Genomic DNA, 17,419 nt, shown 5'->3' with positions numbered 1-17,419 from the left:
ACTCTTTGGCAAAGGACATCTTCACAACGTGAAAATACACAAAGCTTGTGTATCTGGTTTGGATGGTTCTGAACAACGATGGGAAGGACATATCTGGGGCTTGTGAATGTAGACGGTAAGTTTAAAATTATACTTACTTTTAGTGGGAGCTATGGAGCTGTGAAAGCTGTTAGGGTTACATTGTTTGTTTGGTTCCAGGGCCACAGAATAAATTGCACTAGATTTTTGCATCGATTGCTTAAAGAACAGTCTGTGAATGTATTTTTTGTTTTGTTTTCTTTTTAAATGTTCACTGCAGCCATCCACTTGTAATGATAGGAAATTAACACACCACTCAGTCTCGTCCATGAATATTTCTCATATTTCCTGTATTTTCGTGAGTCAGATTTGAATCCGGTAACACAACAATTATGGTTAACCACTTTTAAATTGCCACTTTCGTTTAAATGCTGAAAGTTTTTATGAAAAGACGATGTCACAGATTTTGCGCGAGCAACGGCAAGTTAAAAATGCCCGACGAGCAGCACAGAGTCAGTGAAAACGCTCACACAGCGCATATGTGAAAGAACTCGTTAGCATTCATGCACCATTTTGAAAGTCGCGTATTAGAAGTGCCATTTCCAGCAAATCAAAGTTATTGGGCTTACCATGTAGGTTGAGCTGTCATCCAATCAAAAAAAAACAAAAAACATTCAACTCACCCAGTCAGCTCATTATGGTGGAAAATGGCTGAAGGGGTACACAGGAGCACGAGTAATTTATATTACCATGCACTCGTGAGACAGTGGTGCATTAGTAAAAGAAAAAGCAGCTTAAGATAGACCCATGCACATGGAGGTAACGGTTAGTGCTGCGAGCTAATCAAGAAAACTTACAGGGTCGGCTGGAGTGATGTTAGTGTCAAACCGAGTGAGGGTTTGACAGCTGGAGGAGCGATCACTGAAGGTCTCCCACTGCTGAAGGCACAACCAGTGGTGGCAGCACAGAAAAGCAGGAAAGGGAGGGGGTGCAGGCAGGTATGTTAAATGCCAATGTGGGAGAAAAGGTAAATGGCATCGTCAGTAAAATAAAAAAATTAAAAGGCCAAAAATACAAAGGATGGGATGGTCAAGGCTCGGAGAGATGCAACAAAATCATGAGAGAAGCCAGGCACCAAAAAGGAGGCGAGATGGAAGGAAAAGCTCAGGTTAACAAAAAAAGACTTGCGCATCGATTTTCCTCCCTCACACCCTCCCAACATCAAGTGAAGAAACTCACCTCGCTGTTCTGTTGCAGGTCAACCCAAGTCTGGCTGATTGACGGCGATTTATTTGCAACCGTTTCAACAGGTGAGCTTGCGAACGTGGCATCTGAGTGCTTTTCGGACACGTCTGTGAAACCAAATGAAGGAAAACAAAGCAAAACAAAAGGGTGTAAAAAAAACCTCAAGGTCCACAACAAAGAGCTAACAAAGGCTGCAAGTTGAGACCATTTCACGTTCAGTTCCATTCCATGGTCAGAAGGTTTACAATGCCAACAATCGTAATCAGAGAACAGGATAAGACGTAGCAAAATAATGAAAGTTTAACTCTCAATTTCTACCAGTTTAAAAGCTGTATCGGCTTTTTGGTAGGACTATTTAGGCGAGTGCAGCATGAGTCGAGGGAACTAATTTTAAGTCTCAACCAATCAGAGTGCTTTCATGTGTCACATTACATGTAAAATGGCAGTGTCCACACAACAATAATCTGTTTGTCATGTCGACAAAAAAAAAATTGTCTTTAAAGTGTTTTATGCACTCCAAAGAAGTGAAAAGTTGACACGTACACCCATTTACTCCACTCGAATGAACGAAGTATCGTGAATGTTTGAGAATATATCATTTGAATCAGATGGCGATGGCGAGGTTATTGCAAGAAATCAAAGGCTCAGAAACAAAACCGGAAACCTCATGCTAGCAGAATCAACCCCACCCCCTCCCAGGTAGCCCCTGCTAGTATAATATAATATAATGTAATATAATACAGGTTCCCTTACAAGGAACATCAACAAGTGAGAAAGCCAGTGGGCCCATCAAAACCTGTGTATTAGTTGCTCTTTCCTATTTAAATTCTGAGCATAAAGCAATGAAGGAGCATGTACCATTTCTTGGGCCTTTGGTACGACTCAGGCAGGGTTGGTTTTGAATGGCTAACCTCCCAGACTCAGAGCAGGCACTAACTATGACGTCACAGAATCTGTTCAAATAAGCCAGGCCATTGTACATTGGTCGATGCGACCATTGACTTTGAGAGTAGTTTGGCAGAACTTAGGCTCTAGGAAGGACAGGAAAGCATTCCCCAGGAATTTGCCAAGAACATGCTAACTATTCTTATTTGGGACAATCTTGATTTTTGGGGAAGAGACCCTATACAGGCAGGGTACAACATTCCATGCCATCGGTCTCAGGATTCAAACTTATATTACAGAGTCCGCTTGTCTGTCTAGAAGGGAATTGCTAAAGAAGGGCACCCAGTCTTTGAAACCTTCTACTGGTCAAATTGAAGAGTATCATCTTCAAAAAGGCAGGGACTTCTCCACATTCTTCATGACACGAATAATGCACTGTTTTACGACGACTGCTTTCACAAGACTTTGAACAAGGCCTTTGTCATCGAGGAGGTATTTACGATGACGAAATTAATCGTATGGCGACAGACTCTCCTCATTTCCTGGGTGGAATGAATTTCACTCCACTCCAGGAGACCAAGACATTAAAGAAGTCAGCCAATCATAAGCAGTCAGTAATTGAATCCTCACCAACAGAAATGGAAACTGTGAAAGAAATCCTGAATAAAATTCGAGAAACAGCCGATCGATTGAACACATGGTCCTAATTTTCTACAAGGGAATATATTCTGAGGTCCAGCAGAGGAGATGGACTAACCGATTGATCCCTTGTCCGGCTAGGGGAATTTCATACCTACATGGCCTTTTTTGCTCTTATAGTAAAGCAATTCGCTGATGCCGGTATGAAGGATATTCTGATAGAACCAGAGGTCATAGCTGAAGGGTCCATCAATGGTGTGGTAAATGGACATTATTATCATAACAGGAGCATGCAACATCATTCTCATGCGAGCAAAGAATGCCAACAACGAAGGATGCTCAACATACAGAACGCACCTTGTACTAAGATGCGATCTTTTCACGATAACTACAGCCCATGATCAATCCCACGATGGATGTGGATGGACAATTTCAAACAATGAAATGTCCATCATATGGGTAACAATGGCCCCAGTATCAGTGTGTCCTTGAAGTAGTTAATTGTAACTGTGTGAAAACTCACTGTGAAGGAGGGTTGTGCTCATGTCACAAGTTAGATTTATTTGCACCAATTTGCGTGGGTGTAGGAACTAAATTTCATTACATGACAAAGAACAGCATCTGCGGGGTGATGGGGTTGTCAAAGTTAACGAAGACAGGGTGATGACAGATGAATAGTGTAAAATGCTCGCGGTTTATTGCATTATTTTGTCATTTCAGGCTGTCTCCACTTATCTAAAACTATTTGGGTATTACATTTCCTGTTCAATGGTTAATAGACACAATCATCTCCCCTTTGAGATGTCAACACATTTTGTGACGGTACTTGAAATTACTGCAGTCTGGTACAACTCTTGGAGGCCTGGAACAAGCTTGTTTCCCCTCTGTTGGACCCTTTCAATGATGTAGTATTTATATTTGTAGCTTTGACAATAGAAATACCAACATATGTCTGAATACTTCCAAGATCGGTCTCAATAAGCTTTTGTAGAGTGAGCCAAGTCTGATGGGGAATAAAAATGAAATGAATGATGATACAGGACATGATCAAGGCTTGTGGACGAGCTCGAGCAGAATGGAAGGGAACAAAATGGAAAGGGAGAAACACCAACAGCAGAGTAGAAGTGAGAGTGAGCGAGTGAGATCAAGGGCAGGGGGATAAGGACACGTGGAGGCGAACAAGCCACACACACACACACAAGTTCAATGAAACACAATATGAGGAAGGGGAAGGTGGGAATGAAACAGAAAAGGAATAAACCAACCAACAACGAACAACAAAAAGAGGTGAGGGAGAGGGGGGAAAATTCACAATAACCTAGAAAAAGGGAAGGCTTGGGAATGGGGTAAGTTGGGGGTAAAAGGGATCATGAGTATGGATGAGGGTAGTGTTGACTTCAGGTAGAGTGAACAGCTATCTTGAAGCTCTGGAGGGAAGAATGGGACTGAACTGACTGGGGAAATTGGTTCCACAGGTGAAAGAAAAGAGGATAAATGAGTGGAGGTGAGCAGTGAGTCTGGATTTCGGACATTCAACAAGAAGAGGATTACTGGAAGACCACGTACGCCCTGCAGAAACCTGGGAGGGACAGAGCCAATGGAGGGCAGAGGTCAGGTCAGGTCAGGTATGGGAGCATGTGCCAGAACAGCGCGTTGCTGCTTCTACTTTCCGCCGGTACTCCAGGGGCTTCCGTCTGGCCATCCCCCAGGCAGATGCCAGGCCCATCCCCATCTCCTTGAGATGATGGTCAACCTGCTGCAACCATGAGGCACGTGGTCGGCCCACTGGCCTCCTCCACTCATGAGACTCCCTCGCTGAGAGAATCTGGTGAGCAGGATCAGTGTCAGGAAAACGAACCACATGTCCATACAGCCGCAACTGACGGTCACGGACTATGCAGGTAACAAATCTCATCCGAGTCTCTCTCAGCAACCGCTCGTTGGACACAAAATCCGACCAGCGATAGCCAAGGATTCTCCGAAGACACCTGGTACCAAAGGAATTAAGTCTCCGTCTCAGATCCTTGGTCAGAGTCCAAGTCTCGCACCCATAGAGCAAGACTGGAAGTACCAAGGACCTGAAGACTCGGACTTTCGTCCTCCCGCACAGGTACCGGCAGCGCCACACCCCATGATCCAGTGAATCCATGACTCCCCAGGCCCGACCCAGACGTCTATTGACCTCTGACTCGCAGCCAGCAGAGACATGAATATCACTGCCAAGGTAAGTGAATCTCTCCACGACCTCAACATCCTCACCACAAACAGACACAGACAGGACAGCAGCATCCAAGATGTCACCGAAAGCCTGGATCTTAGTTTTGACCCAAGAAACCCATAATCCCAGCGGCTCTGACTCCTCATTCAGCACCTCCAGGGCCCCCAAAAGGATGTCTTAAGTCTCCGCAAAGATGACTGCATCATCTGCAAAATCAAGGTCCAAGATCTTGACATTCCCAAACGATGCACCGCAACTTGATCTCTCCGACATCCTCCCAAAAATCAGGTCCATACAAGTGCTGAAAAGTGTGGGGGCAAGTACACATCCCTGACGAACTCCAGTAACAACTGGAAATAAGTCAGAGGTGGTACCACCACACTTCACAGCACTCTCAGTACCAGAGTAGAGTTCAGACATCAGATCGATCAGTTTTGGTGGCACCCCACGAAGACCAATAATCCTCCAGAGGACATCCCGATTCACTGAATCGAACGCTTTACAGAGATCAACATAGGCTGCAAGCAGCCCCTGCCGAAACTCACGTCTGCGTTCGGTGAGGACACGAAGGGCAAGGATACGGTCAATCGTTGACCTCTTTGGTGTAAAGCCTGACTGCTCTGGACGCTGGTGCTCAAGCAGATGGTGGCGAACCCTATCAAGAATTATCCGAGCAAAGACCTTGCCCGGCACTGAGAGCAGCGTCACCCCTCGGTAGTTGTTGCAGTCTTGGCGATCACTCTTCCTTTTCCAGAGTGGGACAACAAGGCCCCTCTTCCAGTCAGTTGGGATGATGCCTGTGTTCCAGGCAAAGCACAAAACTGCATGCAACGACACGAGTGCAGCATTTCCACCAGCCTTGAGAAGTTCGGCATGGATGCCACAGATCCCTGGAGCTTTGCCCCGTTTCAAATGGTTCACCGCAGCCCGTGTTTCCACAAGTGAAGGTGGACCACAGTTGATTCGAGGGTCAGCAACAGGGATTGTAACACCCTTGACGTCCAACTCGACAGCTGGGGGATCAGCCTGGTACAACCGCTCAAAGTAACCGGCCCAGCGGGCCTTCACTTCAGACTCCTCTGTCAAGAGCCTACCACTCTCTGCGCGAACTGCAGTGCTCCGAGGGATGGGCTTGGATGAACGTAATGCGCGAATTCCCCTGTAAGCGGGACGAGCATCACCTGTCCACAGGTGATGCTCTACCCCCTCACAGATTCCTCGCACATAGGCCTCCTTGTCCACCCTCAGTGCACATACAGTTTTACCCCTCAGCTCCCTGAACAGCTCAGCTCTGCCATTCAGCCTGGCCCTGCGACTCTGGTCAATGGTATCCAGTGTCCCTTGAGAGACAAAATTTTTCTTTGCCCTGCGGTGAGCTCCAAGGCATCCACCGGCAACATCAAGGACGGTGGTCTTGAAGGCGCTCCACAACTCTTCAGGACCCCCCAAAAGCACCCAGACCCCCCAAGTGTCCACTCAGCCTGTTCGCAAACTCCTCAGCTACTCTCTCATCCCTGAGCTTGGCAACATCCAGCCTAGGCTGGGATGGTACCATTCTCCAGGATTTAAGGTGCAGCTTTAGAGTTGCTACAACAAGCCTGTGGTCAGTAGTGAGGAACTGAGCACTCCGGTAGACCCTGCAGTTCTGGATCATCCTCCAACGACCGTCAATGAGGACATGGTCAATCTCCTTTGCCACACCGCCAGCGTTGGAATACCAAGTCCAGCGATGAGCTTGTGGGCGCTGAAACCATGAACCAGCCACCCTAAGTCCATGACTTCTTGCAAAGTCAAGGAACTTAGTGCTATTCTGGTTCATAGTTCCTGACCCATGGGGACCAACACCACCTCATAACCATCCCTATCAGTTCTAGTCGATGCATTGAAATCCCCCAAGACTAGAAGTGTATCTCGTCTGGGGCACTGATCAACCACAGACTCGAGTGTGGCGTAGAATGCATCCTTCACGGTGAGATCACTCGCCTCAGTCGGAGCATAAACAGAGACCAGGGAAATGACACCTAAGGAGTGACGAATCCTTAATCTCATAATACGCTCGTTGACCGGTGTTACCTCAATTATCCTTGGGGTCAGCTTATTGGACACAGCTACAGCAACTCCTTGGGTATGGTAACCATAAGAGCGACCAGACCATAAGTAGGTATAACCACCCACCATTATCTCGCCGCAATCCGGTCTCCGAACCTCAGAGAGAGCTGCAATACCGATGTCCAAACGCTTGAGCTCAGATGATAACAGAGACAGGTGATCATCCTCTCTTAGGGATAGGACATTCCAGGCACCCACCCAAAGGGACCGCCTCAGGTTAACCCAAGGAGACCGCCGTCTGGTGGACGACACCTCAGCACCACTCCGACACACTCTCCCGCAATCTGACCCAGGGATGTTACCCCGTGGTTTCCCTCCTCTCAAAGATTGGGGGTCCCGAAGGCTTTGCCCCAATCCCGTCATCCGGTGAGCTGCCCTGCGAAGGGACGCTGCGCAGGAGGTACTCCCACGGAGTGGGTTTTCAGATTTTTTTGCGTTTTGCGGAATGAAGGGTTTTACGGTGGCCGGAGTGCAAATCGTGCCACCAACCTCCTAATAAGAAGTAACCCAACTGCAGGAGGACGTCTGCAGACACAGTTGGGCACTAGATATGGATGGCCGTTGGCTTACAAGGAGCTCCTCCGCCCTTTGACAGGTTTTGTTTTTAATCCTTCTGGGTGTCCATATCCAAACACCCCCCTCACCAGAAAACCTGGTGGGGGAGACGGTTTAGTCACCGACAACCCGGGGCAACGGGGCAGCGGGTGCAAGAACAAAAAAAAGGAGGCAGTAGAATACAGAGAAGCCACCAATCTGCAATGTGAAAGTAACAAGCCTAAACATTCAACTTCATCGCAGAAGATCCCAATGATTTTGAGGCTCTTGCTTTCCACGGCATCAAGAGTGGCAAAGTGTGAGGCAGTGGCTTCAGCCCAAAGGGGAGATCAGTACTCCATCAAGTTATGAATGAAGGCCTGATATGTTGTCAAAAGTTCAGACTGCCCAAGGAAAGGCATTGCACAACGCAAATTGGTCTGCCCAAGATAGATCATGGGCTGATGGTGAGGTCCAAACGTTTGAGTGACTTGACCTCTTCAAGTGGTTTGTTTGGAAAGTAGATGGGAGGGTTTGCGACACATTACTTCTGGAAAGACAGGGTGAATGTGTGGGATTTGTGGGGTTGAAAGACATACGAGTATTCCAAAGGTTGAACCAGCTACTAGTTCTATCAAGGTCTTCAAAGAGTGAAGAGGCTGCTGCCTGCCTGTGTGAAGGATGGGAAATGATAAGAAAGTGTGGAATAATCAGCCGAGATAGGCAGGATTTTCCAGGGAATCAGAAAGATCATTGATGAAAATGAGGAACAACACTGGGCCAAACACCCCACTTTGATGACAGGGAGAGAAGATGAGAGGATATCTCCATAACTCTCCGAGACTTTCAAAAATCAGATCATGTGATGCCTTTTTATCTCCGCCACTGAAGGTGGAAGAAGGTTGTGTTATCACCACTGTCTGTCTGTTTGTCTGTCAGCAGCACATCTCAAAAAGTTCCGGACAGATTCGGACAAAACTTGGTGAACAGGATGGGTCTGTGAAGGGCGAATTGGTTAGATTTTGGTGAAGATCCGGATTCGGCCTATCAATGGGATGTAAAACAAACTGTTCAGCCTGTCAGAGGTATGCACCCCACTGAGTGCTGTTCTAGTTTGTGCTGTTTAAATGTCCAAGCACTGCCCAAATAGTTAAAGGCCTTTGTTTTTTTTTTAGCCGTAATTCATCAAAGCAGATGACACCGAGGCTTCCCACCAGAGATACCGCCGAGCTCCACACAGCTAAGGACACGGTCCCGATAACACGCGGAACCATTGTCATTGACAAAACCTTGCCCTCCTCTCTTCAGTGCCTGGCACCAAGCTTTCTTTGCCTCCATACTACAAATCCACCAATTTTTGAAGGTTTATCTCAGACAATTACAGAGATATTCGGCCTCAAAGTTGGAGAAATTTACAATTTATTGCAATATTTGACATTCGTATCACTTTCACATTTTTACGATGTCAAGTATACACGACTAAAAAGCCTTAGCTGGTACTTCCAACGGGGCTCTGTGCTTGCCTGAATCTTCTAAGCCCAAATTTTATTTCATAGGGGAAAAAGAGCACAGTGAAGTTGGCATCAAGGCTAAAAATGGCACTTTTTGACTCCACATGACCAACGGTGATGACTTCATTTGAGGTAACTGGCAGGATTTCAGTTAAACTTTTAACAGAAGTTTGGGCATGTTGTTAGCTATAAAAAAAAACGTGTAGAAAAAGAAAAAGTAATCCACCGTTTTCGGAACAAAACTTTTTTTTAAGGCACATTTAGATTTCAATTTGCGGGCTATCACGTTCGACAGAATTTCTCAATCGATGCATCAGGAATCCACACGACGGCACCGAGTCACCTTTGTCATCATCAATATCGATGAGTTTCGGGATGAGTGTCTCGGGAAGTCTCTCTGGCAAATCGTATCCATTCTTCCGTGCCACCACAAGGTGAAACGCCGCACAGAACTCGTCCAGTGTGAGCGCCCCGTCCTGGTCAAAATCGGACAGCTCCCTGGACAGTTTGAGGACGCTTTCAGAAACTAGCCTATATACTTAATCATCATCATCCCGTTAAAATGTCAGCATGCATCAGCAACATGTTTATCAACCAGCACCGTGAGGGAATTCAACAAAAAATCCGAGCAGACATTGACCAGTGATACATTCGAAATGTGACATCATGTGGACCGCACAAACAGGCCTCAAAGCAGATGAAACAGCAGAAAACAGAGGAGGTAACATCGGAGCGAACACTTTGGACTGGACTCCCGTAAAACGTTGGCCAAGCAGAGCAAAATGGGTCGACACCATGGCACTTTAAGAGATTTCACTTTGCTTCAATGACAAATTAACGACGTGTTTAAATCAAGGCCCAGAAAAGCCTTACCAGATGTGTGAAAGCTCCATGATAGGAAGTTTGGACTTGGTGAAGAATTCTTTGGCCGCAGAACCTATAAATAAAGAATAAAACAAAATTAAGAAAAGACCAGATGGAACGACCCAAAAGTACTGAATCGTTGGAACAATTGCACAAGTGGTCAACATCTCTGACGGAATGATAGCAAAAAATATGGTATGTTTTGGAAACCATAGAGAAAGTGCCAAGCTCCCCTGCTGGCACACAGAAATGTTTCTCACCTGGAATGAGCCCTGCCAGGTCGTGCTGGATAGTCTTGAACTGGTTAATGTAGTAATCCCTCTGCTCCTCAGTGATACGCCAAGGATCGTCACTGTAGCTCATCCGCTGCTGAGCATCCTTGGTTGCGACCCGTGCTGGGGTCTGGTCAGACTGAGGTTCAATGTAAACTAATTAATAAATAGACCATCACAAACATCTCTTTTACAAGAGCATTATAAAGGCTCGAGTTAATCAGTTCAGCAGCTAACCTTCACAACCTCCCTTAAGGACAGCGTCCCATGTCGAGAATACCTGATAGAGCCAACACTTATTTACTGCGGGTAATCGGGGCACACCCTAAACAGCTGCTTCATTCTCCCTTGGGTGCTCTGAAATTTGATGGTCATAAACCTTAACGGTTGCAGTAAGGTCAATAAAACATGGTGCCGATGCATGGTTATGAACAAGTGCAGGAAACAATTCCTCGTACAACTTGGAAAGTGCAAGCTATTTAATAATAACAGGCCTACATTGGGCCTTATGAAGTTGCAGCGGGAGGATGGTACATGCTTGCTTTCATTAAGAGCTGTGGCTCAAAGCCGCAAAGGGCTCCAAGTAAACACAGCCAAATGAGGTCGCTCAAACCACAATCAACGATTTCTGCTTTGCCAGATACCCATTTAGCATGGCCGTGTTATGATGAAACAGAAATGGAATATTCTGACCCTTCTTGTTGCTTCCCTTTTAAACCGCATCCATGGTACATTTTTACTGAACTGGAAGACCCAAAGCACACGCTACTAGAACGAATGAAAAAGAAAACCGAAACTATTGGTCTCTCAAGTAGCTTTAAGAGGTTCAAAGAGATGCGTAATTGGTGAGGCATTTCATGGTTGGCGTGGGTTGAGCATTTCACCACCTCTGCTTTAGACCCGAGCACTAACCTTCCCTAAGAGAGCTACGGCAGCCTTCGCACCCCACCTGGACGGTGACATGGTGCGCAGGTGGGGCCGGCCCGTCATCCACGGCTGCGACTCCCCGCGTGTTTGTGAAGCTCACCCAGCTGTCCTGCTGGGGGGTTGCGGAACCGACCGGCCAATTGCCTTCCCCGGATCCTGCACACAAAGGCAGGTACGGTGGAAACGGCAGCTGCAGTTGCAGGACAAACGCCGCCATGAACTTCCAGATGCATTGCTGCTCTGCTGATCAAACCTGGAAAGTCAACTCAATCCAGCTACACAGACAATGCAAAGCAAACGAACGCCAAATGCTTCCTTTTGTCTGCAAGCAATGCCAAAGAGGGAAATGCACAAATCAAAGCACGTGCCACGTGTCATACGAATCTGGTCGTTCATCCACCGATAGTTTGTCAAATCTCCACCAACAGAGTCACTGTAGAGTTCTGAATTGGTTTCACCGTGTGTTGCAAGAAAAGCTTAATTCGTTTTATGCAAATCTGCAAGCGAATCAACTACGACTGAATGAATGAATGGAATGAATCACATTTATGTTTTAGACGTCGCTGCAGATAGACAAGACAAAATTTTACAATGTACAAGTCAAGCCGATTTTGCTAATGAAAATAATTGGAAAACAGCTTTTGACATGCTGGCATGACTTGCAAACAACTCAAGTCCTTCCTTTCATGTTCAGACCTTTCAGACAGTTTCCACAACTAAACCACCTATCCATTTGTCCGACCAAGAGTATGCGGCAACACAAAGCCAATCCAGTGACCTCAATTTTTGGGCCAACTCTCACACGTCAGGCTTTGACTGCATTACACGGGAAGCCATGTATGGACGTCATTGCGAGCGCGAGACCTTATTATGAATGAATCTTAAAAAATAAAAAATAAAAATAAAAAAGCCCCTTTTGTGGACAATCGTAAAAACGGACCAAATTGTATTTGTTGTCAGATGGGAAAATGCCGCACTTGCACTCTATGGGAAGACTAACTCGGAGAGGTCACATGGTTTGCATTTGCAGACGGTGTGGTCTCACCCATCGACCTCTCGGTGAAGGGTTTCCAGGACACAGGCTGCCCGCGCTCCGCGGCTGGATGCCAACCGGTCGGGGAGCCCGGAGGAGTGTGCTGTGGGGACACCGCGGGAGATGTCTGCTCCTGCGGAGGAGACTTTGATGACATCTGGAATGAGAAACACATCACCCTCGTACAAACACTCATTCTTATGAAATGGACCATTGATAAGGATTAGTATTGCTTCGAGAACCTGGGGACTATTGACATCCAATTCAAATCAATGAAAGTCTTCGAAAAACATACATTTTAACTCGATTTCTGAAGGCCAAACCGATTTATGTATTTTCTGTTAATCGGATATCATTTTCATGAGCTGCAGACAAAAGTGAGCAATCTTAATCTTGGTCTTAAAACAATTCCCGATATATATATATATATATATATATATATATATATATATATATATATATATATATATATATATATATATATATATATATATATATATCCATGTGAAAAGAAGCAAATCTGCCAAAGCAGCAATTGCTGCAAAGAGATACAATGAAGAAAAACAAAAGCACGAATCAGGTTCGACCAGGTGACAAAACCTCGAAATGTCCGACACGCAGAACATACTGAAACAGTCCCCACGGAGGCCGCGGATACCATGAGCAGAGCCAAGCCATAACGAGCAACAGACTTTTACATGCAGAGAGCATTTGATATAATGAATACCAGAGTAATTCCATCAACGACACGGAACAGCAGGAGTGCATCACGACCGGCCAAGACGGACCTGCCTCCGAGCATTGCGCACATTCATGCCACGATCGCCATGAAAAACTACAAGCGAATGTTATTGAAGATCACAGAGGGTCTCGCTACCGCTTCACATTATTGTTTTCCACCTGCTTCTCCAGGATCCTTTGGGTCGTGGCAGGCCCGGTGCTCGGAAGCTCTTGTGCGTTGTGCAGCTTCTTGTTATAAACCCGCCCTGGTGGTGGTGGCAGGACAGCAGCAGAGCCATACGGTCCCTGCGGACCTTCGTGCTCATAGTGACCCTGTGCCGTGTGCCACGACTCCGCCTCGCCTGGAGCAATGGTAAATCTGGGTAGTTCGTGCACTGCAATTCAGGCGATAGGATACTTAATCAACACAAGATCAGCAAGGGGGTTCAAAATGAGAGGGTTGAACCTGCATGCAGACAGGTTCGGTAAGGAAGGAGGTGTTGGAGGAGGGTGGGGTAGAGGTTGGACTCACCCGTCCCAATGCTTTCTAGACGAACCGGCAGTCCAGCCTGGGACACAGCTATCAGTTTGAGAGCGATATAAAACTGGCTCCTGCCAAAGTATCCCAACCTTTTTGCACCGCAAAGATCCGTAATCTACAAGGCAGAAAGGCACGACGAATCAAAATGCATCCGTATGAACAAACCCTTACGACCGGTGCGACTCAAAAGGCCATTCTACCAAAACAAAGACGACGACTAAATACTTCGTCGATTGATTGAAAAAAAAAAAAAGAAAGAAAATAACCACGACCAGAAGCAAATAAATGCCTCCAAAAGAGAGGAAGTTTCACATCAGCTCAATATGGATCAGGAATTGTGGTATTTACACACAATCCTGCCTCAATGAAGGTACCTGGTCTGTACATCAGCTTCACAGGCTGCATAAACACCAGAACTGTGTCATCATGGGACAAACGAGTGTTTGTTTTGACATGATGCACGTCACGCTCTCCCACACATGAATTTATTTGATTTTCGTGGCAAACCATTTCAGCTTCCCACACTGCAGGATCAGCTGATTAGGTTGCAATTGAGGCCGGCAGCAGCTTTTGTTTTTCCACACCGCAGGACCAGACCCAACGTTTCACCAGATGATTACCTTTTTTTTGTAACATCAACATCATTGCACGAATGAAAGAATAATGCCATCTGGGCCAACACGTATCGCATCGAAGAGCTAAAAAAATATATGGGCGACGGCGTACTACGGAACAGCATGAAAGCAAAATCAAAAAAGCATTTGGAACAAAATCCATCACACAACCACATCAGGGAAATTTTTTTTAAAAGCGTGCTCAACACAAGTCATCAGGGTGGCAGCCGAGAGGTTTAAATTGGCATCTAGCTCAAAAGGCAATTTATGGCTTCAAGAAGCAATTTGCCGCAAATTATTATACGCTTTGACACGTAAGCAAGCACGAAGGAAAAAGCTTGTGTTAATTGAGTGCTGTGTGTGGCAGTGAGAAATGTGGTTTCAGACACATGCTTGGTGTGGAGTGGTGTTGCCCGTGTGGTTGGCGCTCGAGGGGGCACGTGCCTGTGCGGGTGGCGCTCGAGGGGGCACAAGCTTGTGTTAATTGAGTGCTGTGTGTGGCAGTGAGAAATGTGGTTTCAGACACGTTTGGTGTGGAGTAGTGGTGCCCATGCGGTTGGCGCTCGAGGGGGCACGCGCCCGTCCCGGTGGCTCTCGAGAGGGCACGCGCACGTGCGGGTGGCGCTGGAGAGTGCACGCGCCTGTGCGCGTGGTGCTCGAGGGGGAACAAGCTTGTGTTAATGGAGTGCTGTGTGTGGCAGTGAGAAATGTGGTTTCAGAGACATGTTGGGGGTGGAGTGGTGTTGCCCGTGCGGTTTGCGCTTGAGGGGGCATGCGCCCGTGTGGTTGGTGCTCGAGGGGGCACGCGCCCGTGCGTGTGGTGCTCGAGGGGGCACGCGCACGTGCTGGGGGCGCTCGAGGGGGAACAAGCTTGTGTTAATTGAGTGCTGTGTGTGGCAGTGAGAAATGTGGTTTCAGACACATGTTGGGTGTGGAATGGTGTTGCCCGTGCGGTTGGTGCTCGAGGGGGCACCGCTCAGAGGTAAACCCCCAGCAAAAACATTCTTAGCTCATGAATTAAGAAGGTTTTTACTTTATTCATACAATCCTATATTAATTGAGGGCACTCTCAGGTGGACATTGGTTTATAAACCATGGTTTGATGACGAGGTGTATCCCCAAATTGATATCTTTATTTAATTCTTCATCTAGGTGAAGGTCGAACCTGCATCATGAAGTTAAAGGTAGGTAGGTAGGTTTCGAGATAGCGTGTTCGGTTCAGTTAGACGTGACTGGAGACCACCGACAAGTCCACAGCACACATATATACATATATATATATATATATATATAATATATATAATAAATATATCTATATATAATATATCAAAAGCACAAACTTTCCTCCTCATGTGAGTGGAAGTGTCATGCACGTACAATATTCAAAACACAGACTCTGAGCAAGAACTTGCATGTTGGAATAAAACTCCTGTGAACTTGAATCCCAACAGTTTGTACAATCTCCCTCCCTCAGAGGAAGGATATAAGAGAGAGAGGGGGGGGGAGGGACAAAAGAAACACCCCCCTATTGAAATTGCTTTCGGGTGGGTGGAGTTGGGGACACATCATGAGGTTGGGGGTTGGTATGACGGGGGAAATGGGGAAATGAGATTCCCTCCACCCCCGTTCTGAAGTACAGGGAGAAGGGGTCGAGGGGAGGGGTCATAAGATAGTAATCGCCGTTGCGAGGGACCCCAATGACAGCCGCTCCAACCCCAACAAGTTCCTCAGTACCTGCATCAACATATCGTTGGAAAGCTGCGCCGCTCGGAAAAGTTCCGCCACTTTGGAACCTGCAGCGAGTTTCTTGGTACTTTCCACGTCGCAGAAAGCGAACAGCTCAGCATAGCACTTCTGCTCCGCCTCGTTCAGCGTCAGGCCCTCCATGGCTCCCCCCTCGCACGTTGAGCACTCACAACGAGGCGCCTCAGCACGCACGAAACCTCATCACCGACTCCAAAGAAAGCGTGCGGCCTGCAGCCTCCTAAAGTTACGGCTTCCACCCCTCTCCCGGAACACCTCGTCCAGAAAAACAGCCAAGCTCACTCACTCACTCACTCACACGACGCCCTCGCAGCCATTTTGCCCGGACGTAAGCGTAAGCCGATGAGATTGCGAGCGCGATGACGTCAGCGTGACGTTATTACGCACGCCAGAGGAATGTCCTTCACGTTTTTGTTTGTTGTTTTTTTTTTTTTACAAGGTGAGGGTGAAGAAGCTTCACGATGACGTCAGCGTGACGTTATTACGCACGCCAGAGGAATGTCCTTCACGTTTTTGTTTGTTGTTTTTTTTTTTACAAGGTGAGGGTGAAGAAGCTTCACGATGACGTCAGCGTGACGTTATTACGCACGCCAGAGGAACGTCCTTCACGTTTTTGTTTCAGTTGTTTGTTTGTTTGTTTTTTATTACAAGGTGAAGATGAAGAAGCTGCAGGAGGGTGAAAAACGGGAGAAAAGTGAAATTGAATGGGAACTCATGCGGAGAGCGACAAAGATGCCACATTTTCCCGACGTAATATGTAGATGAGACCAAACACTACAATGAGAAGGTGGTTGTTGTGGAGTTAATGGGGTCCGCTGGAAAAGTAAAAATCTGCATTAAATAGTCTTGTGTCTAAAATGTATACTTTTTATAATATAAGCTCAACATCACCTTCAGATTATTTTTTTAATTTTATTTTATTTTAAAAGTCGACAAAGCAGGTACGTACAGGTGAGTTGAATGAATTACCAATGTTGTCGTGTGAAGGATCAACTTTGCACACAGATTCTGCTGTTTGTTTGTTAATCCTGAGGACGTGGAAGGAAACAACACACCACAAAATGGGGAATTCTTTCAATACATTTTAATAATCACATTTCGTTTACAAAAAAAACAGAGGTTTTGTTTGCGCTATCTGTCAATATGAAATGTATGAATAATAATAATAATAATAAAATAAAAATAAAAATAATAAAAATAAAAATGAAAATAAAAATCCTATATATGATTTCTGTGAACGTCTGCGCGTAATTTGACGTTTCTCCTCCGAAACTGCCGGACGGATTGTCTCCACCTTCGGCATGCGGGTGCTCTGTGGACTAATGTACATCATGGGCTGTGTTAGATCGCGCCAGACGGACAGGTTTCGGAATTTTTGGCCATTTTCTAATTTTTACATTCGATGCAGGGCGACGTGTGACGTCACCGCTGAGAGGCGTAATGACATGATCGGTCATTCGCTGACGTCATTACGTCTGTCATCGACAGACCGTCACCGCTGAGAGACGTAATGCCACTCCAAGAA

General features: G+C 46.4%; 1 protein-coding gene across 5 annotated transcripts in view; it reads right to left on the bottom strand.

Moving 5' to 3' along the window:
* The window catches only part of LOC147010595 (ralBP1-associated Eps domain-containing protein 1-like), a 28,706-nt gene extending 12,458 nt beyond the window's left edge, over positions 1-16,248 (bottom strand). The window contains exons 1-10 of one of the 5 annotated variants that reach the window (XM_085860451.1): positions 15,865-16,248; positions 13,508-13,631; positions 13,156-13,370; positions 12,268-12,412; positions 11,245-11,378; positions 10,284-10,434; positions 10,033-10,096; positions 9,503-9,657; positions 1,258-1,370; positions 876-953 (exon numbers count right to left, since the gene is read on the bottom strand). In XM_085860451.1, coding sequence (XP_085716577.1) covers positions 876-953; positions 1,258-1,370; positions 9,503-9,657; positions 10,033-10,096; positions 10,284-10,434; positions 11,245-11,378; positions 12,268-12,412; positions 13,156-13,370; positions 13,508-13,631; positions 15,865-16,017 — 1,332 coding nt within the window. In that variant the 5' untranslated portion in view covers positions 16,018-16,248. Of the gene's footprint in view, positions 1-875; positions 957-1,257; positions 1,371-9,502; positions 9,658-10,032; positions 10,097-10,283; positions 10,435-11,244; positions 11,379-12,267; positions 12,413-13,155; positions 13,371-13,507; positions 13,632-15,864 lie in introns of all 5 variants that reach the window. The other 4 variants (XM_085860449.1, XM_085860448.1, XM_085860447.1 and 1 more) reach the window with 4 other exon arrangements.
* Positions 16,249-17,419: the final 1,171 nt, after the last annotated feature.

The sequence above is a fragment of the Eptatretus burgeri genome, chromosome 16 (assembly GCF_056783735.1).
Source record: "Eptatretus burgeri isolate ZD-2024b chromosome 16, Ebu_testis_v1, whole genome shotgun sequence".
Classification (NCBI taxonomy): Eukaryota; Metazoa; Chordata; class Myxini; order Myxiniformes; family Myxinidae; genus Eptatretus; species Eptatretus burgeri.
This window is presented reverse-complemented; position numbering and strand designations above follow the sequence as displayed.